Raw genomic sequence first — 26,805 nt, forward strand, 5'->3', positions numbered from 1 at the left:
ACACACTTTATGGTAAGCGGAATCCAAAACGTAGACCCATTACAATCAAGGGGCAGGCTGTGTCAAGGGTAACCTATTTTTCTTACCTAGGGGTTATGTTTGACCTGCATTGCAGTTGGACCCCACGTCTTGCAAATCATTGTTTGCACATCGATCAATCTTGTGGGGCTCTTTTTAGATTTGCCCGGATGGTTGGGAGCAAACTTGTCTTACCATTGTTCCAGATATATAATATGAAGTGATTATCTGTACTCCAGCATGGTGCAGAAATTTGGAGGTACTCTAACTGCAAAACTATTCAAGGTGAAGAAAATCTCTTCTGCAGGAAATTATTGGGGGTAGGCCCCACTAGTCCGAGTTTTTTATGCATGATTAGCTGGGCTTGGATTTTGCAGAAGATCATGCTAAAATTGCCCCTATGATGCTGTGGATTGTAGTATAAAGTGGGGAGTGTACTGCATTTAATAGGGAGCATATTGAGGACTGCCTTGGGAGCGAGCTACGCCATAAAATTCTGTGGCTTAATTACATTTATCTATAGCCTTGTCACTGGGGAGCCCTGAATTATTTTATAACCCGGAACTGCTAAAATGGGCAGACAAAAAGCTTGTAAAGGAGTTATTTCTTCAGCAAACTAGAGAGAGCAGAGAAAACTTGGTTCCGGGTAGTCAGTCAGCCAGGGCTTTGATGCTTCTAAATACTAGCCCTGGCCCAAAACCATATCTCTCTTTCGTTTGAAACCCATGGGAGAGACTCCTCCTCACCAGGTCCAGATTAGGCCCTGTCTAATGTAGCCTATGTTTTCCCCTCGGCCAATATGAGCCATCTTCGATTAAGGTCTGTCCTTATGACAATGCTTCGCTCCAGACCCTAGAACATCTGGTATTTTTCTGTAGTTATTACAATCCACCTAGAAGAAAGGTTTCTGCTTCCTGTTCTTAAAGCCAAAGGTTTTTATCTATACCGGCCCTCTTTTAGATACTTACAAATGATGAATGAACCTATTGTTGCCATGGCAGTTTCCAGTTTTCCGGAGTACACTCCGCTGGAATAAGATATGAATTTTGGGTTTTAATTGTCTGAGGTTTTATTTTCCTCTTAAAAACTTTCAATTTTTTTTAACAGTATGATGCATTTTTTTTTTTTTATTGTGCCTATCTGCCTTTGGTATTGATGAGATTGGTGGATTTTAAGCTTGTGGTTTTTAATGTTTTATATGAATTGAAAATGTCTGTTATATTCGTGTGATTTTATGATTATTTTTATAATCTAAATAAAGGCTTTTCAATCAATCAACACTGACAAAGCTCAGCTCTACTATTTAGCCTTCCAATATTTTGTTTTGAAATAATTCTATTCAACCACTAGAGGGTAGAAATGCGCTATTTAGAACACGAAAAAAATAAGAACTAATACCGCAATCACAGTGCTGTAAAGGACGGACACCAATTAAGATTTATCCAGTGCTTGATTTGAGCCGGTGGTTTCTGGTACACAACACCAGCACTTAAGTGTCAACACCAGCTCTTGAGACAGTCTACGATGTGGTGATCCTGTTTGTCCAATTTTGAGATAAGTCACTGGCAGCGCTTGCACGGGCACCGGGTGTGGCAAGCTGCAGTAGCCTCCAGAAAAAGATGCCTTTACAAATTAAGGACTGGATACATGTACTTGATCCATGCTCCCCACAAATAAACAGAAGTGATGCAGGAAGTGAGGTCTGAGGTACCTGCTGAATTTGAAGGCAGCAACGAAGAGCGATGGCAAATAATGGGCGGGCTAAAAGTCCCTTTTTATAAAGTTTTTTTCCATTATTATTATATGTAATAGATCGTTGCAAATCAATAGTGCATGTTCGCTGCCTGCAGACGAAACCTAAAAATGTGAGAGGAGGAGAGTCAAAGGATAATCGGTATTTTCACAAATTGCAACCTTTCCTATTGTTATCACATAAAGGAATATGAGAACACTACACTGTGGTTTGTAGTTTAAAAATATATGCAAGCGATTCAACCATGTCTAATGCAAGTTACACGGATCAAAGTTTTTACATGTACGAGTATAATGTCCGGAACGTTCCGTTTATGTCCACCATTTAGTTCCACTGAGTCGGGCTAGTCGTGGGGTTCCAAAATGCAGCAAGGTGGTAGTAAGCAATCGAGTCAAACAGAATACAGGCAGAGGCAGCCGTAAGGACGCGTTTGTCTGTGTACCAACCAGTACGGACGCCTAATCCTTAGTCTGTCACTTCTAAGCGTCACGGCATAAATGTCCACAAAGGAGTAGATATTTTACTTAGTACAAAGTACTATTATTTAAACAATCTGAAAGGTTGCTTGAACCATGTCATAAGGGATTGCAAAAAGTACAAAATCGGCTCTGGATAAAGCAAATGGAACTGACCATTCCTCTTTTTCCATGCAACAGAAGCAAAACACTTGAAAGGTGGCCTTTGCACTTCCATGCATAGGTACCAATTTCAATATGATATTTTAGTCACTAACAGTCAGACGCTTAATTTGCTGTACTACATTAGGGAATTTAAATGATTTGGCGCTTACATTGTTTAAAGCAAGGCTTCTAGTTTCAAAATATACATTTTGTTTTCTAAAATAAGAATTATTTCCCTTTTCTAGTACGAGGGTTTGCTTATTGGCTTGATCGCCGTGACGCTGCAGCTGTGTAGAGTAGGGTAGAATTGTGAGCTCCGCCCTTGTTGCAGTGTTAAGGAGCTCATTCAGGGGGGGCTTCTGCAACCACGGTGGGGAAGGGGAGGAAAAACAGCTGCAATTGTGACTTGTTGATAAACAAAGTTAGGCACTGATGGTTTTTTAATGAGCCAGCAGGAAGCCCTCTTTGCATAGCCGACACCGTTAAGTTTCCCTGCTATTTGACGAAAAGACAAGCACTCATGGGGTAAAAAGCCATTGCGGAAACATTAACAAACCGCTAATAAGGCACCAACACATATTATTCCATGAGTCCGGTTGCTTTTGCCAGTTCTGTGGCGGAGTGCCATCGTGTCTGATTAATTCTGACCGCCATAGCAGAACTCTAAATAGAAAGCCGACACGGATAAAACAGAACATCAGTGGGGAGAGCCCACATGGGCATTTCAAAGTCCATCCTGATGTTTAACAGATATGCTCATAATCAATAGGTCTGGCATTCACATGCTAAGATGCGTTCAAGCTTGTGTTTACAGGAACATTAAAGCCGGGCCAATTGATTGTCCCATAATTGTTATTATGTATCACGAATAATGGAACTGTCATAATAACTGAACATGAAATTGTTTACTGCGCTGAGCATGCAGTAGCTTTTTTTTAAACCTGAAATTTAGGATTAAAATTATTTCTGAATGTGAAGGTTTTAAATGATGCATTGAGTGGTAATTGATTAATTAATGATGCACCTGAAACGACTTTACGGCTTAATTTTAGAATATAATTTATGCTGTGAAGTAGTTAAGGCACATTTTTCTTACGAGGCGCTGTTAGACCTGGCATCTTTTGGTGTCTTTCCCCTGTCTTTTTGCCTTCTCACCTCCTGTTTTTATGGTATGCTGGACTCTATTTTTGCTGGTTTATTGTTTCTGCACACTTTTTCATTGCAGATCAGTGTTAAAGTGCAAGTGCTCTCTATGTACATTGTACTGATGATTGGTTTTTTCATGATTGGAATATCTGATTTACTGGTAAGCCCATAGTAAAGTGCACCATGTGTGCCCAGTGCCTGTAAAACAAATGCTACTAGTGGGCCTGCAGCACTGATTGTGCCACCCACATGAATAGCCCGGTAACTAGGACTCAGGCCTGCCACTGCAGTGTCTGTGTGTGCAGTCTTGCACTGCCAATTCAACCTGGCAAGTGTACCCACTTCCTAAGGTAGGCGCTAGATAGCCCCATGGGCAGCGTGCAGCATATTTAAAAGGTAGGACATGTACTGGTGTGTTTTACATGTCCTGATAGTGAAATACTGCCAAATTTGTTTTTCACTATTGCCAGGCCTACCTCTCCCACTGGTTAACATGGAGATTACATTTGAATTCTTCTTGAGTGTAATTTCCCTATGGGAGCAGATAGACATATGGAGGTTAGGGTCTCTAACCTCACAATTTAAAAATGTATATTTTGGTACAGTTGGTTTTTACATTGTCTGTTTGAAAATGCCACTTTTAGAAAGTGGTCATTTTCTTTGCTTAACCATTCTGTGCCGCCTATGGAATTCACCTCTGGGTAAGACTGACAGTTGGATTGTTTGTGAATTCCCTCTAAACAGTGATAAAAAGAGAGCTGTAACCTGCATATCTGGATATCTCCTGGGCTAGAGTGGAGAGGGAGGAGCTGACACGTGCACCTGAAAGGGCTGAGCTTGTCCTCACATAATGCAGTCTCTGACCCCCTGGAGTGCATCTGGAGCCAGGCCTGGACAAGGCAGGATACTGTGAACAACAGAGATTTTCCATTGAAGTTTGCCAACTTCAAAAGGCAGAAAGGGGTATAAGTAGTAGACCCAAAAACCCAGATTTTTAGATTACCTTTGGAGAAGAGCTGAAATTCTGGAGAAGGAGTACTGTTTCTTTGCCTGTGATTGTGCTTTGCTGGGTTGGCCTGCAGTTGCTGTGTCTGCCTGAAAGAGGACAAAGACTGATATTGATGCTTGTGAAGTGTCTCCAAGTGCTTGGACTGAGCTTGCCTCCCATATTGAAGTCCTGAGGGCCATCAAAGACTTCCTCTGTCAGCACCTGGACTCTCTGCTGAGACTCTAACCCTGCCAATTGGTGCCCACTCCATTCCCATGGCCCTCAAAAGGTGAAGCTGGTGGAACCAAGGGGGAAATCCACACACAGGAGTAGTGTGGGGAAACATTTGATGCACCACCTGCAACGTAGCTGTAAAAACAACAGACCACACCACCTGCATCGCGGTTGAGAAATCGACACACCACCTGCATTGTGCCTGGAAAATCAATGCATCACTTGCATTGCGGCTGGAGAAAAAAATGCAACACCAGCTTGCAGCTGCAGAAATCAACGCAAGACCCACGCAGTGTGGTTCCTCATCAACGTGTGGATTTTGCACACAACATTACTGGGCGTCCAACTCAAAATGAACCTGGCCAGACCCAAGGTGCCCGTCTATAAATCGACGCATTGCTCTATTACGGGAGAGAAAAATGACCCCCTGCCTACCCGTTTGGAAAAGAAGAATCATGAATGTGAACACAGAAACAAAATGTTTTTCTGACAACACAGGAATTATTCATTCCAGCTTTTCAAGATTTTGTGTCCTTTTCATACAAAGATTCTTCCCACGGTCCATCAATTTGGATGAGTTCACTATTTGGGTAAGGTTAGCACCTCCTTAAAATGTCTGAATACACCAATGAACCTTTGAAAGGTGACATCTGAAAGGTAACCCATTAACTGTGCAAAGTATTTATCACGTCATTTTTGCAGTGTCACTAATTAACACTAAGCCCTCATATAAAATTACTCTGCCTATCCTTTCTTTCCATATATTTCTCTTACAATCTACAAATTGTTTCCTCTGCCTCCCTATTTTATTTATTTTACCTTCTCACTTTCACTAACTTTCTCATTCATCTCAGCACTGTGCTGTAAAATAAGGTTTCTTTTGAATAAATGCACCCTTAGACAGTGGGCTCTCCCGTGACCTATTCATGCATTTTTTTCAACCCCTTTCCAGACTACCCTATAGTCTTCAAAAAAGGATAAATTACATAATCATGTTTACATATGTAGGCTATTTGCCCAATTTTTCCAGTGCCAATGTATGATGGTTAGGAAAAAATCCTCCTACATTATATATATATATACACATATATATACCCTGCCCAGTTGCAGCCACAACATGCACTGTAATTGCCTATGGCTACCAGCTGTCGTTTTCCTCCTGATCAACAGTGGTGGAGTTTGCAGTAGCAAAAGGGGTCCAGCCACTTTAACTCCAGAAGACTTCAGACACCAGCACAGAGCTCAGAACACTAACTACTGAGCTTTGGAGCCACTCTTTTCTCTGAATTGAATATGTAAAACCTGGGGTTGGATAAAAATTCACAATATGCTCCTGATCTGTGTTGAGTAAAAGCACATAAAGATCAATATATTTCTTTTGCAGCTAAACCCTAACTTAGCAAAGGTGTTAAACACACTGCAAAGTACCTTGAAACACAAGTGATTAAAGTAGTATTAAAATCCAAACATATTAGTGAAGAGGAATTACCATAAAAAGCTGAAGTCAGCATTTCACAGGACACATTTTTCATGATGCACTGGAATACACTAGGGGTTTATTCTGCTACTAGTCCATTTTTTAAACTGTTAAACAGACAGTCTTCAGTACAGTCATGAGTTGAGTAGGATGGTTTTCTAACATTCTTATGCCACTATCACCAAGGGAGTAGTCAGAAAATCAAAGTATCCCCTCCACCACTAGAAACATGCCTCTAATAGTTACACATAGCATGCAAACTGAGCAAACACAACCCTTCTTGCAGTAATTCCTTTCAGCCTTCAATCTTCCTTCCATGATCTATCTATCCATCCATCCATCAACCCTTCATCTAATCACCTTTCTGTCCACCCATCCTCAACACATCTATACGTCCATCTTTTCACCCACCCACCTTTCAATATATTCATGTATCCAGCCGTCAGTCCTTTAACCTGTCCATCTGTTCACCTTTTTCCAACTATCCAATTACACTTTCTTCTGTTAAACCTTTCACTTTTCACTTTTCATCCAACCTTTCACCCATCCATCCATCTCATCATTTCACCCTTCTATCCATTCACTCTTCTCCTCCACCCTTTCTTCTTTTATTCATGTTTTCTTCCTGTTAGAAATGGGGTCTTTGGTTGGCAGTCAGGTTACCCCCTGTCCAAGAAAGGACCCTCACTCCAGTTAGGGTAAAAGAGAATTACCCTCAGCTAACCCCTGCTTGCCCCCTTCGCAGCTTGGCACACGCAGTAGGCTTAACTTCAGAGTGCTAGGTGTAAAGTATTTGTACCAACACACACAGTAACTCAATGTAAACACTAAAAAATGACAAAACAGATTTAGAAAAATAGGAAATATTTATCTAAACAAAACAAGACCAAAACAACAAAATCCACAAGTCAAGTTATCAATTAAAAAACAAAAAGAGTCTTCATGTAGTTGTAAACACACACTAACACTCTTAGCATGAAAATGTACCTTGGGTGCGTCAAAAATAACCCCGCACAGGTGAGTGTGTGTCAAAAAGGGCTTGCGATGCGTCGATTTCTCTCACAAGCGAGGCCTTGTGACGTTTCTCCTTTCGTTGGGTCGTGTCGATTCTTCTCTCCGCAGGAGAGCGATGCGTCCATCCGGTCAGCACTACCGGGTCCGGGCAGGCCTTGCGTTGTTTTTACACGCCCAGCGGTACTTGCGTCGAAAATCCAGCTTCACGATGATCTGAAAACCATACAGAGCGGATTGCGATCTCCCAGCCTCCGTCAGCGATTCTGCATGTCGTTTCTCCAGCTCCGTGCCTCGATTCTTCAGTCGCGTTACAGGCGAGCGTTGATTTTCAACCGTGAAGCCGGCGTCGCATCGACTTTTCAGCCGCAGATCGGAGACGCGTCAATTTTTTCCCTGCACAACGTTCTGTGCGTGGATTTCTTCCTCTTAGGCTGCCAGCTTCTCCTTTCAGGGTCCGAGGAACTGGATGGGCACCACAGGGCATCCAGAGACTTCAGGTGCTGGCAGAGAGAAGTCTTTGCTGACCCTGAGGCTTCAAACAAAAGGAGGCAAGCTCTAAATCAAGCCCTTGGAGATCTTCACAAGATGGAAGGCACACAAAGTCTAGTCTTTGCCCTCTTACTCTGGCAGAGGATAGCTCCACAAAGCACAGTCACGGGCAGGGCAAATCTTCTTCCTCAGCTCTTCTCCAGGCAGAGGTTCCTCTTGGTTTCCAGAAGTGTTCTAATGTCTGTGGTTTTGGGTGCCCTTCTGATACCCATTTTCTCCTTTGAAGTAGGCTGTAGGAAGTTGGCTCTGTATGTGCTATTTCAAAGTAAGGAATAGCATGCACAGAGTCCAAGGGTTCCCCTTAGAGGTAAAATAGTGGTAAAAAGAGATAATACTAATGCTCTATTTTGTGGTAGTGTGGTCGAGCAGTAGGCTTATCCAAGGAGTAGTGTTAAGCATTTGTTGTACATACACATAGACAATAAATGAGGTACACACACTCAGAGACAAATCCAGCCAATAGGTTTTGTTATAGAAAAATATCTTTTCTTAGTTTATTTTAAGAACCACAGGTTCAAATTTAAGATGTAATATCTTGTTTGAAAGGTATTGCAGGTAAGTACATTAGGAACTTTGAATCATTTCAATTGCATGTATACTTTTCAAGTTATTCATAAATAGCTATTTCAAAAGTGGACACAGTACAATTTTCACAGTTCCTGGGGGAGGTAAGTTTTTGTTAGTTTTACCAGGTAAGTAAGACACTTACAGGGTTCAGTTCTTGGTCCAAGGTAGCCCACCGTTGGGGGTTCAGAGCAACCCCAAAGTTACCACACCAGCAGCTCAGGGCCGGTCAGGTGCAGAGTCCAAAGTGGTGCCCAAAACGCATAGGCTAGAATGGAGAGAAGGGGGTGCCCCGGTTCCGGTCTGCTTGCAGGTAAGTACCCGCGTCTTCGGAGGGCAGACCAGGGGGGTTTTGTAGGGCACCGGGGGGGACACAAGTCCACACAGAAATTTCACCCTCAGCAGCGCGGGGGCGGCCGGGTGCAGTGTAGAAACAAGCGTCGGGTTTTCAATGTTAGTCTATGAGAGATCAACGGATCTCTTCAGCGCTGCAGGCAGGCAAGGGGGGGCTTCCTCGGGGAAACCTCCACTTGGGCAAGGGAGAGGGACTCCTGGGGGTCACTTCTCCAGTGAAAGTCCGGTCCTTCAGGTCCTGGGGGCTGCGGGTGCAGGGTCCTTTCCAGGCGTCGGGACTTAGGTTTCAGAGAGTCGCGGTCAGGGGAAGCCTCGGGATTCCCTCTGCAGGCGGCGCTGTGGGGGCTCAGGGGGGACAGGTTTTGGTACTCACAGTCAGAGAGTAGTCCGGGGGTCCTCCCTGAGGTGTTGTTTCTCCACCAGCCGAGTCGGGGTCGCCGGGTGCAGTGTTGCAAGTCTCACGCTTCTTGCGGGGAGTTGCAGGGGTCTTTAAAGCTGCTCCTTGAAACAAAGTTGCAGTCTTTTTGGAGCAGGTCCGCTGTCCTCGGGAGTTTCTTGTCTTTTTCGAAGCAGGGCAGTCCTCAGAGGATTCAGAGGTCGCTGGTCCCTTGGAAGGCGTCGCTGGAGCAGAGTTCTTTGGAAGGCAGGAGACAGGCCGGTGAGTTTCTGGAGCCAAGGCAGTTGTCGTCTTCTGGTCTTCCTCTGCAGGGGTTTTCAGCTAGGCAGTCCTTCTTCTTGTAGTTTGCAGGAATCTAATTTCTAGGTTCAGGGAGAGCCCTTAAATACTAAATTTAAGGGCGTGTTTAGGTCTGGGGGGTTAGTAGCCAATGGCTACTAGCCCTGAGAGTGGGTACACCCTCTTTGTGCCTCCTCCCAAGGGGAGGGGGTCACAATCCTAACCCTATTGGGGGAATCCTCCATCTGCAAGATGGAGGATTTCTAAAAGTTAGAGTCACCTCAGCTCAGGACACCTTAGGGGCTGTCCTGACTGGCCAGTGACTCCTCCTTGTTGCTTTCTTTGTTCCCTCCAGCCTTGCCGCCAAAAGTGGGGGCCGTGGCCGGAGGGGGCGGGCAACTCCACTAAGCTGGAGTGCCCTGCTGGGCTGTGACAAAGGGGTGAGCCTTTGAGGCTCACCGCCAGGTGTTACAGCTCCTGCCTGGGGGAGGTGTTAGCATCTCCACCCAGTGCAGGCTTTGTTACTGGCCTCAGAGTGACAAAGGCACTCTCCCCATGAGGCCAGCAACATGTCTCTAGTGTGGCAGGCTGCTGGAACTAGTCAGCCTACACAGATAGTCGGTTAAGTTTCAGGGGGCACCTCTAAGGTGCCCTCTGGAGTGTATTTTGCAATAAAATGTACACTGGCATCAGTGTGCATTTATTGTGCTGAGAAGTTTGATACCAAACTTCTCAGTTTTCAGTGTAGCCATTATGGTGCTGTGGAGTTCGTGTAAAACAGACTCCCAGACCATATACTCTTATGGCTACCCTGCACTTACAATGTCTAAGGTTTTGCTTAGACACTGTAGGGGCACAGTGCTCATGCACTGGTACCCTCACCTATGGTATAGTGCACCCTGCCTTAGGGCTGTAAGGCCTGCTAGAGGGGTGTCTTACCTATACTGCATAGGCAGTGAGAGGCTGGCATGGCACCCTGAGGGGAGTGCCATGTCTCACTAGCACACACAAGCTGGTAAGCAGTGGGTCTGTGCTGAGTGAGGGGTCTCTTGGGTGGCATAATACATGCTGCAGCCCTTAGAGACCTTCCCTGGCATCAGGGCCCTTGGTACCAGAGGTACCAGTTACAAGGGACTTATCTGGATGCCAGGGTGTGCCAATTGTGGGATCAATGGTACATTTTAGGTGAAAGAACACTGGTGCTGGGGCCTAGTTAGCAGGGTCCCAGCACACTTCTCAGTCAAGTCAGCATCAGTATCAGGCAAAAAGTGGGGGGTAACTGCAACAGGGAGCCATTTCCTTACATAGGCCTACTTCGAAGCAAAGCCTCTCTTGATTGTGAAATCCTGCCTTGCCCAGGCTAGGCCCTAGACACTCACCAGGGGGTTGGAGACTGCATTGTGTGAGGGCAGGCACAGCCCTTTCAGGTGTAAGTGACCACTCCTGCCCTCCCTCCTAGCACAGATGGCTCATCAAGAAATGCACACTACACCCAAGCTCCCTTTGTGTCACTATCTAGTGTGAGGTGCAACCAGCCCAACTATCGAACTGACCAAGACAGGGAATCCACAAACAGGCAGAGTCACAGATATGGCATGAGCAAGAAAATGCTCACTTCCTAAAAGTGGCATTTTCAAACACACAATCTCAAAATCAACTTTACTAAAAGATGTATTTTTAAATTGTGAGCTCAGAGACCCCAAACTCCACATGTCCGTCCACTCCCAAAGGGAACCTACACTTTAATCATATTTAAAGGTAGCACCCATGTTAACCTATGAGAGAGACGGGACTTGCAACAGTGAAAAACGAATTTAGCAACACTGCACACACAGACACTGCAGTGGCAGGTCGGAGACATGATTACAGAGTTACTTATGTGGGTGGCACAACCAGTGCTGCAGGCCCACTAGTAGCATTTAATTTACAGGCCCTAGGCACCTCTAGTGCACTGTACTAGGGACTTACTAATAAATCAAATATGCCAGTCATGGATAAGCCAATTACATACACATTTTGCATAGAAGCACTTTCACTTTAGCAGTGGTAAAGTGCCCAGAGTAACAGAGTAACAAAAACAATAAAATCAGAGTCCAGCACACATCAACAACCTGGGAATCAGAGGCAAAAAGTTAAGGGAGACCACGGCACGGATGAAAATTCAAACACTTCCGCTTTGTCATCCTTCCTTCCACCTCGCTTTGTTTGCCTTTTCTATGTATCCATCCTTTTTGACTCATCATTACTTTTTCTTTCTGAACTTTCTCTCTAGTGCTAATTAAATCGATTCACCCCTTTCACTCACTTTCCACTATTTTAATTACTTTTTTCTGTTTCCATCTCTGTGCATGCCAGCCACGACCTAAAATCCAATTTCATGTATTCAGTAACAGCGATTTTTATAAGAATTTTATCCACATACCTGCAGACAGAAAAGGTCGATACACAGCTAATTTACCCATTCATCTGGTTGGTGGCAGCCCCCGTTTAAGCTGCTAAAGTGGGGCTTCCCTACGCAACTGACAATCACCTGCACCAACCTCCATTCCTACCACCTACAGTATATTTGGTTGTATTGAGCTGAAGTTTTTCTTGGTCAATTTATCCAAGATTCAAGGTTGATAAAAGGTTACCAACCTTCAAGATACCTGGGCACAGTCCTACACTACAGCACATGCAGAGGTAAAATAATTAAGTACTTTTTTCTGAAACAATATATAAAAAAAAAAAAATCACATACTGCATTCCTTTCCCCTGACAGGGTCAGGTAATCCACTGCAGGCTGGGGCTTTATTCGGTACAGCAACCCGCCACCTGGATCCAAAGCTGTCGCATTCTGTATATTCATAGTGGTAATTTGCCTATGAAAGACAACATCATACACATGACTACCATGAAGACCAACATTAGCAACATTTTCAATATTTACATTATTATTGAAGCTAACATTAACTTTTGAGGCATTTTTGATATATAGCTTGTGGGCATTATTGAAAAAAAAAAAACATAGTAGCACCAGTAGCACATATCCCATCCACTTACAACCTACTTTGCAGTCTGCAAACAATAGACTTCAAGTGGAATCACACAGAATACAAGCAATGTAACAGCTGTCTGATGATATACAACAGTACCTAATTAAGTTAGTTTGCTCGAAGTTAGTTCAATGTGTTTGATTCAATGGCTTTCCTCCTCATTAATATTTTGTTAGCTCCTGCAGCATTTCGTTTTTAGCATCCTTTTGATTGGATAATGTGTCTCCTTCCTCTGCTAACGTCTGAGAATTGCTATTTTATTTTCTGACTAGCACTTCATGGGATCAAGTCTTTGGCTGTTTTTCTACTCCTGCCTCTCCCCACTTTTTCTGTTTTTTTTTAAACTTGTAAGGGACCAACACCTGCTCACCTCTGATGGGCCACATGCTTCCCATTGTTTCTCTCCCATCCCTTCTGGATTTCTTTATTTTTCTTTGCTAGGCCCTATCAGCTGCACACTGCTGTTGGACCACTTGTTCCACTCCATTGTACCCCACCTCTTGTTATGATTCAAGACACCCTGGACTTGACAGTACAGTCATGGTTTTTCAAGATCTGTCCAATAACATTTCAGCAAATTCAGTACATGTCTGGGTTTTAAGCAGGGGCAACTGAAAACAGAAAGAGGTGAGATTTCATGTGCTCCAGCCCAGAATTAATTATAAGCTTCTAGCTAACAAGCAATTTAGTTATCACGGATGATACAATGCGCAACAGTTGCATTTAATTTCACATACTGCCTCTTAGTATATGTTTTCTAGGTTTGTGCGAACCATCAATTATGCCATTCAGTATCCCATGGTTGATGCTAAGCTATACTCTTACTTCTATGTTTGTGGAATGTCCCCTTTTTGGTTTTCTAAATTGGGTCACCAACCCACTCTTTATTTTACGTTATGAGGGCACACCAGTTGTATGCTGCGACTAGACCAGGGCACTCACTCCACCTTCTTATGTCTCTGCCTTAACAATAGCATCTTCATATTTAAAGACAGGTGGCAAAGGCAACTCTCAGGAATCGTGATGTGTACCTGCTTCACTCTAGCTATGCAAATCTTTTCATGGGTTGGTGCAAGGAGCAGATGATGTGAACCACAGAAAATGAAGACATGACCAAACACATAATCTTGACATAAATTAGTTGTCATCTGGAATGGGAGCAATAGAGAAGGCAAAAGTTTAAAATTTAAAATTTACCTTAGCTATCAGTAACACCACAGTTGAATTTTTGGATTTTAATATCCAAGTTCAAAAGAGAAGTCTAATAATTTCACTTCATCGCAAGCCAAGAGCACTCAAATAGAGCATTCCTTACTTCTCTCCTAAACCTGATTGCTGCACCAACACCATGTATAGAGAAGAAAAACTAAAGATTGTAGGGAGCTTTGTTCAGGAAAAGGTACACCAGATATATTTTCAAACAATCTTATAAAAGGTGCAGACAACTTTGAGGTGAATAATTGTTTACCCCCTCTAAGAGTAAAGAGAAGGCAACACTCAAGAAAAAACGAAAACCCTCTTCAACGCTGAATCCAACAGATCCAGTCAAATTAGATCTAGACGTTGGCATATCATGAAGGCAGACAAAACAGTACGAAAATCCATCAGTCCACATGCTTCAATTACCTACCACAAACAACGATCACTTAAAGACATGTAGGTGCATCATCTCACAAACATTAATATAAATTGAGTGAACTGTCAAAAATGTTTTTTTCACTGTGTACATTATAAAGCATGTCAAATGAGTAGAAAACAAAGAACATATTTGTTATCCTGCAGTAGAGAGAGGAAAATAAGCAAACCTATCACCTGTGAACCTGACTTTGCCTTTACTACAATCTCCAGGCAATCTTAAAGTATGTCAGAAACACCATATTCCTAATGAGAAAAGCGCCTTAGAACATTTGAGAGTAATTAATTAAAAACAGTGATCAATCCTATCCCATTACAAGGCATTGTCAGGGTACCCACAATCAAGCATATTGATCAATTGATTTTTTTTGGCATTGACAGGATTGAATACAGAAGATGAGACCCTGAAAGGAAGATAAGAAAACTTTTGTCTAAATACATAAATCGAACTGAGCATGATATACCCCCATGGAATGAATAATGAAGGAGAAATATCTGCTTATATTGGATGAGTTGTGGTTGTACAATCAGGTTTTTCTTTAAGAAAATACCATTAATATCATTGCAAGATGGCCACTATAGCATGTCCATTCTTCATGACATCATGATGCACACCATAGTAAATATCTTGGAATGATGTTTTCTAAAAAAAAAAAAAAGAAAGAAAAAAATGCATTCTATGGTGGCCACCAGTGTGTAGGTATATGTTGTGACGTCATGTGCAATTGTAGACAACAAAAGCCATTTTGTAATGGTATATCCCCAAAGAAAAAAGGTGCAAGATGGTCACCATGGTTTGTGCATGTGTCATGAAGTCGACAATGCATACACATGCACTGGCTGTCATTTTTAGATTTTTGTTTATTTTTTATACTATGCCAAAGCAAACAAGTACTGGCAAGACCCTTAGCTTGCTACTCGTTTCAAAGATGGAACCACTTGGATTTGCCAGTGCTTCTTTTGTTTCCCTTCCTCCTTCAGAAGCTTGCTTCCACACAGTCAAAACACCTACCCCACAACACTAGTAGATTGATGACTTAGCAGAAATCAATCGTCCAGAGCACCATAAAAGACACATGGGTAAATTACCTAGGCCTGCAAACCGAGATCACATAAATGAAACAGGTAATTATGTAAGGTAATAACGAGTATAGAAAACAGTTGTTGAAGTTCCTATTTAGTTGGGGAACTCAAAATGGTAACCGGTGTGACATTTATTATGATCGAATTGTGAAGACAGCCATACATCCTCTCTACAACATGCAACTGAAAATCAAAGAAAGGCATTTAAAAAAATTGAGAAGCATGAACACACTAGCATGAGTTAGGCACGTGAAAAGTGTGCAAAACACTAATTTTCACAATATGTAAGTTATTTGATCTGAAGGCACACTACGTACAAAATTAAAAGCATATTAATCTTAAGTGTTCCACACACAGATTTAAGATAAGGATTGAAAGGCAGTGACAATCATTAAAGCATAAAGTATGCAACTTTAGAAGAACGTACTGTAAAAACATTATCCAATTAGAAAAGGTATTAGGCATACCAGTGCAAGTTTCAAAACCAACACGAAACGGCTATGTGCATTAGAAAATGCAAAAGAGTAATAAAAAATGCACGCTACTATAGCTAGAAATCAATATGCCAATGCATCTTTGCAGAGTTTAAAACAAACAATCGTGAGCAGGAAGAGGGATGTATGAAAAAGGCCTTTTGCGAATCGGAAATATCGATTTTTAAGAAATCACTATTTCTGATTTGCAAAATGCAATGTATCACATTTGTGATTCGGTAATAGCGATTTCTTAAAAATCGCAAATGCCATTACCGAATCGCAATTTGGAAATGCAAAGTCCAGGGTGCTGGGAGCCTAAGGCCCCCTCTGCTGCACCCCAAAATATTTTTTTACAACATTTAAGGTGCACACATGCCAAAAGGGTTTTCAATGCATTTTTAAAATTTGCACATGGTTACCACCAAGTTCAATTTGGTGGTAAATAGCGATTCCTTAATGCCCAATTCGCATTAAGGAATTGCTTGTTACATGTGTTTTAGAAATCGCAAATAAGGAGTCCTTATTTGCGATTTCTTATTTAGAGAGTCGAAATTTGCGACTCTCTAAACAGGGTCGCAATTTTAAGGAATCAATATTTTAGCCATTCCTTAAAATTGCATTCAGAATGTCTTTGATACATTCTGAAATGGCTTTTTGCATTCGCACCGTTTGCGAATGCAAAAAGCTTTGATACATCTGGCCCTTAGTTTTAAGGATCAGGAACTATCTACGAACTACAACAATAAACAACTGTTAAGTGGCTGGTTTAAAGAGTCTTAGGACCCGATTTAGAGTTTGGCAACAGGGTACTCTGTCACAACTACAATTGATTACCTTGTCAGCCAAACTCTAATTACGAGTCAACTCCAGGTTTAAGCTAAGTAAAATTTACTGCGCTGGTGTAAACTTTCCTCTGACAGTAGGGCAGACAGAGGTAAACCATCCAACCCTCCACTCTACCTACAGTGGGCAGTCAGTGACTTTTGTTTAATCTTTGTCAAAACTAGGAATATTTTTTTCTGAAAGTCATCTACTTTGATGCTCCCTCACAGCAGAGTGGTGGTGTACTGTTGTTACTTAATTTTGATATTACTGTACTGAAAACATATTTACTCATGCCAGCAGCATGAAAGCAGCGTTAGGATTGGCCACAGGGCAGGGTGGGAGCCTGTGCCTGCTGTGAGGACCGAAAAGCGGTGAAGGCGGCAAGAAAGGCAAGTTTTTTTAATTATTGTTTTTTTGGTTTGTCCCTCCGCATGCCACCTCACCCCTCCCCCCACAAGCCATGACTGATTACATTCCAATTGGACATATTCTTTAAGCCCTCCCAGCTCCTTCTTTGATCACAGAGGTCCCTGGGTGCTCTTCTACAATTACCTCACGTCTTGAGGTCAGACACTTTAGTGGGGTGATTTCTTAAGTTCACCACATCAGCTATATGTTCGGTTCAGGACAATCTCTGTTCTTGGACTTTGTGATTTCAGCTGAGGCATGAAGGGAGCACAAACTGAATTTATAAGTGCAGAAAAGACATTAACTGAATTTCGTTCACGTTCATGGGAAAAAATGCAGAATAAAGGGGAAGTTGGTGGTGGAAAAGTACTTTTTGGCTGCAGTCACCGAGATGACTGAGCTCCATTTTGGAGATAAATGTGTTTTAGCATCGATATCTCAACAAATTGATTCTTATGAGAACATAGTGGTGAACGGGCCTACAAAATAACCTAACCTAAAATTACATATGTGATTTACCAGTATTAAAAGGCCATATCGTGACACACAGGAGAGGATTAAAAGAGTTATTATTTGAGCACTGACATGCAGTATGTGGCATTTATTTATGAAAACGATGCATGCTATCAAACTCCAGAGGAAAATAAAAAAAAATCAGACGACATGAGTTCTAACGAGTTTACATCTGACCATTAGATAGGCACGAGTTTCCATATACCAGTAAATGCGATGCAAGTGGAATCAACATCAGAGTAATAGCCAACAGTTGTCAATTCTTTTGTTGAGCTTGCAAATGATATGTCACTAAAACAGACCGCGTTTTAAAAGTTCTGTACAATGCGCGACAGAAGATATGGCGTTTTTCATTAGATTATTTACTATCACAGATTTTGCTGTGTGTACGCAGACACTAGTCTTGAGGATTACTAGGGCTCATTTCTCTATATTCAACAACTATTTTCAGTTCCAGTGCAATCCTTAGTATCCATCTCTGAGTGCCCTCTGTCCTGTTTTTGTTCGGGTGTCCAAGGATTGCAAATAAACTGCTCTCAGCAGGAGAGCATAAGACAGAATGACACAATGTCCACCCATGCATCTTGATAAATCCTTACAAAGGCTTAGCCATGATAAAAAATGGAGTCCATGGCAACAAAAGGATCTCAATTAACTAACAGAATACAGAGCTTAATATTTTCTCTTGAGTTATGTTCCTCTCATAAGGTTTGCTTTTGCTAATAGATTTGCCAGCAAAATGTCCACAAAGCCAGCTTTAACCCCTTGGGTGTGGGCGTCGGCCACTGGCCGACGCCCGCACTACCTCCCTGGTGTGGGTCACGACCAGTGGGCGACACCAGGGAAGGGGTTACTATATCCTCTGGTGAGTCGCACCCGAGGATTTATTTATTTATTTTTTCTCCCCGGGAGACACAGAAGCTTTTCCGTGTCTCCCCCTGTCCCCCACCCGCCCCTTTGTGACGTCAGCGTGCCGCGAGGCGCGCTGACGTCACTTTGTTGATTTCCCAACACGTCGGGAAGGCCTCGTAAGAAAGGGGAGACTCTCCCCTTTCTTACAAGGCCTTCCTGAAAGTGTTTCCTGGACCCCGATCACAGCACAGCTGCGATCGGGGGCCAGGAAACACCACTAGACACCAGGGATTTCACTTGGGGGGGGTCGGCCCCCTCGGAAAACACCCTCCCCCCCCGGCATATTTTTTTTTTAAAAGGTAGGTGCCCCCTGGGGGGGGCGCGATCTCTTTCGATCATGCCCCCCCCCCCCCCCCGGTGCTAAATTTTATTTAAAAAATTTTTTTTATACAAAAAGAATTTTTTTAAAAAAGAAATAGACAGGGGGTCGCCCATGGGCAGGGCAACCCCATGTGGGGCAATATTTTTTTCAAGTAGTTGTAGGGTTTCCCTGGGGGTCATTTTGGCCCCCAAGGAAACCATACAACTACTAAAAAAAAATATAGATCTATATATATATAGATATATCTATGTAGATATATCTACATGGATATATCTATAGATAGATCTTCTCTCTCTCTCTCTCAATATATATATATATATATATATATATATATATATATATATATATATATATATATATAGATCTATCTATAGATATCTATGTAGATAGATATATCTATATAGAGATAGATCTATATATATAGATCACTTTTGTCAATACATGTGTGGTTTCCCTGGGGGCTGCGATCGGCCCCCTGGAAAACCAGACCCACATATAAAAGTGATATATATATATATATATATATATATATATTTGCCACCAGTTGTCTTGCAGTTGCAGCTTGTGTCTTCAAAGCAATGCACATACTTCAACTGACGCATTTCACCTGTAGCTTTTAGGCAGCAATAAAAAAGTCAAGTAAGTATTGTGATTATGTTTCTGCTACAAAAGGATCAGACTTTTGTGTAATGGCAGTTTTAGTGCCATAAAGAAGCGCAGAAGGTTTATATGCCTACTGCAAAGAGCAAATCTGTATTTTATGTCAATAGCTGAGTACATTAGTAAAGTCAGCCATTACTTGCGCTATAATGCAAATGAAATGTATGTGCGGGACGGCTATGGAGAGATGAAGGGCACTTTTGCTGGGTGGTAATGAGGCAATCCGAGGAGGAGGGAGTGGTAGCACCAATAATGATTGTTGGACTGGGCGCAGGAGGTGCTAAAGACTGTGACGAATGGTATGTGACAAGGTGTTTTTTGAGTGTCTTGAAAGAACGTGCTGATTGAGGGAAGAAGCACAGGTAAGGTGGCCTCTACTGTTGCACGTATCTCACACACACCATCGATTTTGTGACTGTCTATGTAGGCTAGTGTTTTAGAGCAACAGTTTAGCCAATAGCAGAGATGGCACCTTGATGGATGACTGCTGCCGTCACTCGGGTTATAGAGGACAGCTCTGACATAGGATCAGAGACAGACATCTGATACTGAGGCAGCATCTGAGGGATAGGACAATGGCGCAGACTCTGGGAGTGATTTTTCAGTCGGAGGAGTCCCATTCGATAACTCCTCTTCCAGTAAATTATGAGGGAGGTGATGAGGACAGTCCTGCTGTCCCTTTGCAAGTACAGTCTGTGCAACGGGGTAATAGTGGGTTAGCCCAACCCAGAGAGCAGGTGAATGCAGCGGCAAGCAGAGACAAAGAGCGCTCTCTTGGGAGCTCCCCAATTTAGTTCAGCCCCAAATTCCACCGCCCAAATCATATTGTGGAGACATCAAAATTATCTATCACAAAACAAACTGGTTTTGTAAGGCAGGCACCTGTGTTTTTGGTCCTGGGTTCGGCGGCCATATAGAGAAACATACTAAGCCCAAACATTTCTGGAAACTAGAGATTCGGGGGAGTCCACAGAGGTGTGACTTGTGTGGATTCCCCAAAGTTTTCTTACCCAGAATACCCTGCAAAGCTGAAATGTTGAATAAAAACTATTTTTCTCGGATTTCTGTCACACAAACTGCAGGAATATGCTGGGATCCTCAAAATTCCTACCACCCAGTGATTCCTCACCTATCCTGATAAAAACACTACCCCACTTGAGTGCCTGCGTCAGGAATGGATCACCCCAGGGTCAACAGCTGCCTCATGTAAGGACCAACTTTGACCGTTGTGTGATCTATTCCTGTTGCGGGCACCAGGCCTACCCACACAAGTGAGGTACCATTTTTATCAGGAGACTTGGGGGAACACTGGGTGGAAGGAAATTTGTGGCTCCTCTCAGATTCCAGAACTTTCTGTCACCGAAATGTGGGGAAAAGGTATTTTTTTAGCCACATTTTGAGGTTTGCAAAGGATTCTGGGTAACAGAACTTGGTCAGAGCCCCACAAGTCGCCCCATCTTGGATTCCCTTAGGTGTCTAGTTTTCAAAAATGCCAAGTTTTGCCTAGGTTTCCCTAGGTGCCGGCTGAGTTAGAGGCCAAAATCCACAGCTAGGCACTTTGCAAAAAACAGGTCTGTTTTCTTTGGGAAAATGTGATGTGTCCACGTTGTGTTTAGGGGCATTTCCTGTCACGGGCGCTAGGCCTACCCACACAAGTGAGGTACCATTTTTATCGGGAGATGTGGGGAGACACAGGGTGGAAGGAAATTTGTGGCTCCTCTCAGATTCCAGAACTTTCTGTCACCGAAATGTGAGGAAAAAGTGTTTCTTTTTAGCCAAATTTTGAGGTTTGCAAAGGATCCTTGGTAACAGAACCTGGTGAAAGCCCCACAAGTCACCCCATCCTGGATTCCCCTAGGTGTCTAGTTTTAAAAAATGCACAGGTTTGGTAGGCTTCCCTAGGTGCCGGCTGAGCTAAAGGCCAAAATCTACAGCTGGGCACTTTGCAAAAAACACGTCAGATTTCAATGTAAAAATGTGATGTGTCCATGTTGCGTTTCCTGTCGCGAGCATTAGGCCTACCCATACAAGTGAGGTACCATTTTTATCGGGAGACTTTGGGGAACACAGAATAGCAAAACAAGTGTTATTGCCCCTTGTCTTTCTCTACATTTTTTCCTTCCAAATGTAAGACAGTGTGTAAAAAAGACATCTATTTGAGAAATGGCCTGTAATTCACATGCTACTATGGGCACCCCGAAATTCAGAGATGTGCAAATAACCACTGCTTCTCAACACCTTATCTTATGCCCATTTTGGAAATACAAAGGTTTTCTTGATACCTATTTTTCACTCTTTATATTTCAGCAAATGAATTGCTGTATACCCGGTATAGAATGAAAACCCATTGCAAGGTGCACCTCATTTATTGGCTCTGGGTACCTAGGGATCTTGATGAACCTACAAGCCCTATATATCCTCGCAACCGGAAGAGTCCAGCACACGTAACAGTATATTGCTTTAAAAAAAATCTGACATTGCAGGAAAAAGTTACAGAGTAAAACGTGGAGAAAAATTGCTGGTTTTTTCAGCTCACTTTCAATATTTTTTTATTTCAGCTGTTATTTTCTGTAGGAAAACCTTGTAGGATCTACACAAATGACCCCTTGCTGAATTCAGAATGTTGTCTACTTTTCAGAAATGTTTAGCTTTCCGGGTTCCAGCCTTGGTTTCACATCCATTCCTGTCACTAACTGGAAGGAGGCTGAAAGCACCAAAAATAGTAAAAATGGGGTATGTCCCAGTAAAATGCCAAAATTGTGTTGAAAAATGTGTTTTTCTGATTCAAGTCTGCCCGTTCCTGAAAGGTGGGAAGATGGTGATTTTAGCACCAGAAACCATTTGTTGATGCCATTTTCAGGGAAAAAAACACAAGCCTTCTTCGGCAGCCCTTTTTTCCCATTTATTTTTAAAAAACGTAATTTTCACTGTATTTTGGCTAATTTCTTGGTCTCCTCCAGGGGAAACCACAAACTCTGGGTACCATTAGAATCCCTAGGATGTTGGGAAAAAAGGATGCAAATTTGGCGTGGATAGCTTATGTGGACAAAAAGTTATGAAGGCCTAAGCGCAAACTACCCCAAATAGCCAAAAAAGGGCTCAGCACTGGGGGGGGAGGGGGGGAGGCCCAGTAGCTAAGAGGCTAAGGTGGCGCCTGCAGTTACACCTGGCTCCAAATTCAGAGGTGTCCTATTCTGAAATGTCTTATGGGTGTAAACGCACCTGCGTCAGAGTTCTTTGTTTGCCCAGCAATTGTCAGGCTATAATAAACATGTCAAGATCACATTAGTGCTTAATGTACCTGCTAGACAGCCGAGTTTTGTCTAATGGCAGCTTCGACTCATCATAAGTAGTGCTGAGGGTTAATGTGCCTACTGCAAAGCAGGCTTAACATCGAAATCACACAATTGCATTTTATTTCGATAGCTCAGTAGTTTGTTGCTTGTGTACAGGGATACTTTTTTTACTTGCAGTTCATAAATTTGAAACCTTCTAATATAGTACTGTGAACCATGAACTGGCATCAAAGCGCTGTATGAAAACAGTACAGCATAGATTTAGAAGCTTGTTTTTCCCCAGTCATTCATTCTCTTAAAGTTGCTAAAATATTTGTAAAACAAATGTCAACCTCCGGCTTACGTTTTAAGTCTGTAAATCTCCAGATGAAGCACTCTTAAAATATAATGCCTACTTGTAAGGATGACATGTGGCCCCTACACCTTGTAGTTCCCATTGCCCTATGTAACATTTACTATACATTGAATTACACACTTTTGTGATTAATTGTTTCTATATGTGTGTGTGTGTGTGTGTGCGTATGTGTATGTGATGTATTGTGCACTGGCACTCTACATTGGTTTGAGTAGGACTATAAAATAAGTTGAATACATGTGAGAGAGGTGCTATGGAGAGGTGAGTGGCATCCTTGGAGGGTGGTAGCAAGGGGATCTGTGATGAAGCAGGGCATTGGGGGGGGGGGGAAAAGATTGTCGCATAGAGTGCCACCAGGTCTAAAGCCGGCCCTACAGCGAGCAGGCCTTACAGCGACCCATACAGGCTTTGTAAATGTCACTAAAGCACATTAAGTAATGAAATACTAAAAATGTTAGTAACATTTTAAATTCCCATTATAGGTACTCATTTTCAGAACTAGTGTGTTAATTGAAACAGCGTATTCCCCATCTATTTGATACAACAACCAGTGGATTTGGTATTACTAACAACTAATGCTGGGAAGGTGTTTCGTGCATTAACCTTTGATTTCTGAAGCTGCTACTGAGTCTACCAAGCTCCAATACTGCCTGTCAGTTTCTAACTCTAGGTGCCCTCCTCACACCTTCTTTTCCTTTAACTGTCCTTTTGTTGAACGACATCAGCCCATCTTAACATTTGGTATATATTGTCACATTTTACCACAGATGGCATGTAACATGAACCCTGACATCATTTTTAAGTTTGGGCTAGACAGCACATGCTCTACCTCGAAGAGACATGTTTTATATGCTTTGTGGCCTTCAGCCCGCCCATAAGCTTCCCATTTGCTGGCTCCACTGTCGCTCTTCTATTTTTACTCATTCGTCCATGGCATGCATGCAACATGCCTCTTCCTGTACCCGAGAGCAGGGACCAAGCACTAATATTCATCCTCTGCTCCCTTTAAATGAACTTCTTTTTTCTTTTTTTTAAGATCCCTAGAGATTTTTAAAATTTACTCCAAGCGCCGCTGTGAACAGGGCTGTAAATCATGTTCTTATCTCCCCCTCCCTTATCGCTGCTTGCACCTTCCAACATATCAAGCTCTTCCTTGCATTTTGTGGTGATGTTTTTTGTTAGCAATCACACAATGTTGAGCATTCTGCCGAGACTCAAGCTCAGTTATCCAGTTTAAAAGTCACCCGCTCTAGCCATTATGCCACATCCACATTAAAGGGACTGATATGCCAGCCAATTTAATGTTTTGTTGCTAACTCCATGCTGCAACATCTTGCCTAGAGTGAAGTGTAACAGTCACAGAGAAGCCTCCTAGGCACTCTAGGCCTTCTGCTTGGTAAGCCCAGGCCATGCAAGGGTAAATCCCTTTGATGTCCATGCAGATTTCCTGCTTGAAACCTGTTGCCCCCCTATGCCCTGCAGTGCTAAACTCATAGTGCTGCGTCTGGTGCAATGCTGGAATTCTTGTGCTGTCTACACTCTACTGCCCTCCCTTCCATCTCTACTCCCCTTTCCCCCAGATTCTCAGTGCTTTCAGGCAAACCTAGAGTGCCAGAAAGCACTGAATGCAGCTCTGCAGCCACAAGCAAGGGCACCACATCCTCCAGTCATCACCCGTGCCTGTTGTTGTTAAAGACCACCCAGCATGCCAAAGCCCCAAACTTAACCAACACTGCGACAAGCAACCACTTACAGGATGGCATCAACTTCAGTGTGCCATCATGACCCCCCTCTGGAGACTAGGGAAGAACTCTAGTGCAGTCAACTTCACTAACTCTGGGCCCAATCTCAGAACATTGCCCAAAGCACTGCCCAATATCCAGAGCTGAATTAACCCCAAAAATCAATACACATGTCCACAATACTTGTATAAATTAGCCAGGGGCGAAGGAGCGGAGCATGGGCCACACAGTGGCTTACTTGGACTGCTTAAGGAAGCCGTTTTTTTTTTATTTTATTTTTTTTACAGAACAAATCTCGCTACAGACCTGCACATTTTTCAAAAACAACCGGTTTCCAAATCTTTTGCTGAGAATTACATTTAACAGAATGCATGTGTGTGGTCTTCTGCATCTCATGCAGGCAGCAGATGTGGCTCAAGTGTGCTCAAAATGTTTCTCTAAAACCTTTAACTATATAACCCTTGCTCCATTGTTTCCTTGTAGTTCACAAAGTCTAAAGATTTTGGCCTGCCTTTTCATCTATCAGTTCTAGTATTCGTGTGCCAGTTGTGTACTTTATAGCTGTTTTTCTTTCCTGAGCCAGCTGGGCATGGATTGCTCGGTGCTCCACTACTGTGATGAGCTGGCAGCAACCTTTGTTTGAATGTCTCTTCGGTCATGACTGCGTTCTCTTAGGCTGAAACTGGCACTTGTTTGTTTTCTATGAAACCTTTCTCTAGGTTCCTGTTGTGATCTTAGCACATCTATGCTAATTCCTCTTCCTCTATGTTTAAATTTAACGTGTGAAGGGTTGTCACCAGAGATCTAGTGTTTGTCCAGCAATTTGGGGGCGTTTTTTATCTATGGCCTTTAGCACGAAAAATTGGAGACCTATTGGCTTTGCCAATGCTTGTTCATTTGGTGACCTTTACAACATGAAACCCAGATGTCAAGATTTCTGCTCCCCAAACACTGCTTTCAACTTGCCTGCGTGAACTTAGTGCCCAGACCACTATCACTATTTTTTTTTTTAAATCCTCATTGTGGCCAATCGTCTAAAGTGACAACTGTATGAGAGGCATTAATATAATCAATAACAAGGCCTTCTCTGCCTATCAGCTCCCATGTGAAGCAGTTTATAGTTCCATTAAAGGGTTCTTCACTGATAATAGATCTTTTAGAAACCCAGCACTCTCTGCTATGCATCACTTAGTCAATACTGAACCCAATTTACAAACTTGGTTTCAATTTTAAGCCAGCTCAACTCGACTGGATGTCATTCTTATGACCTTTATCAAACACTTTAATACAGTAAATAGCGACCATACCTATCATACCTTTATTTCCCAGCTTCCCTACTCAAAGGAAGTGGGCAAAAACATCTTGCAGCATTGGTTACAATAGTAAACCTGCTTCTAGAAAGGAATTGCAAGAAAGTCAATGATCTCTCAAGCTAAAGCAAGTCCAGGTTTTATTTCATAAACATTCCAAAATGATAGAACATTGTCTGATCTGAAACACAAGCATCACAGTTGCACTGCATCAAACCCATTACATTTTCACTAATAGTAGGGGAATTAAATACAACATTTCAAATGGCTGCCCCAAAATATTGAGTATTACCTTAAAACAATAACTATATTAAATTCATTCGAGTTTAGTGAGCCAGGACTCCATTGCTTAATTAGTACCAAATTCTTTAGAGGAATTTGTCACAATTAGATGAACAAGATATTGGTTGCAAACACTTGTCCCTTATTTCCTGTTTGCCAAGTGCCCAGATTGTGCAATGCAGGCTAGCAGGGATACCATTACTATGTTTTTACATTTCAGCATTGCTTTTGGGACACAGTATCTCAAAGAAAGGGCCATCTCCATAATAACTCGACCTGTTCCCTTCACGATGATCCCGTTAAAGAATATATATTTTTACTTGCCTTGTTAAATGTTCTGTCAAAGCCATTTTATTTGTTCAATAGTTGCACAGGCTGCACTTTTATTTTTCCTTAAACTTCTCAAATATATATCTTGGTCTCCCTGAATGTCCCTTTTAGAAAGGTTTACAATTTACTCGACCCGACTATCTAAAGTCCAGTGTTGTTGGTCACACCTTGCACTTTGCCTACGATTGTGCTATTCATGCCTGTGCTACATTAAACCGACCATTTCGG

At 42.5% G+C, this 26,805-nt stretch overlaps 1 protein-coding gene across 1 annotated transcript in view; it reads right to left on the minus strand.

Annotated features, from left to right (window-relative positions):
• The window catches only part of ELAPOR2 (endosome-lysosome associated apoptosis and autophagy regulator family member 2), a 402,503-nt gene that overhangs the window by 280,656 nt on the left and 95,042 nt on the right, over positions 1-26,805 (minus strand). The window contains exon 2 of the mRNA XM_069228716.1: positions 12,134-12,254. Coding sequence (XP_069084817.1) covers positions 12,134-12,254 — 121 coding nt within the window. The remainder of the gene's footprint in view (positions 1-12,133; positions 12,255-26,805) is intronic.

The sequence above is a fragment of the Pleurodeles waltl genome, chromosome 4_1 (assembly GCF_031143425.1).
Source record: "Pleurodeles waltl isolate 20211129_DDA chromosome 4_1, aPleWal1.hap1.20221129, whole genome shotgun sequence".
In the NCBI taxonomy this organism is placed as follows: Eukaryota; Metazoa; Chordata; class Amphibia; order Caudata; family Salamandridae; genus Pleurodeles; species Pleurodeles waltl.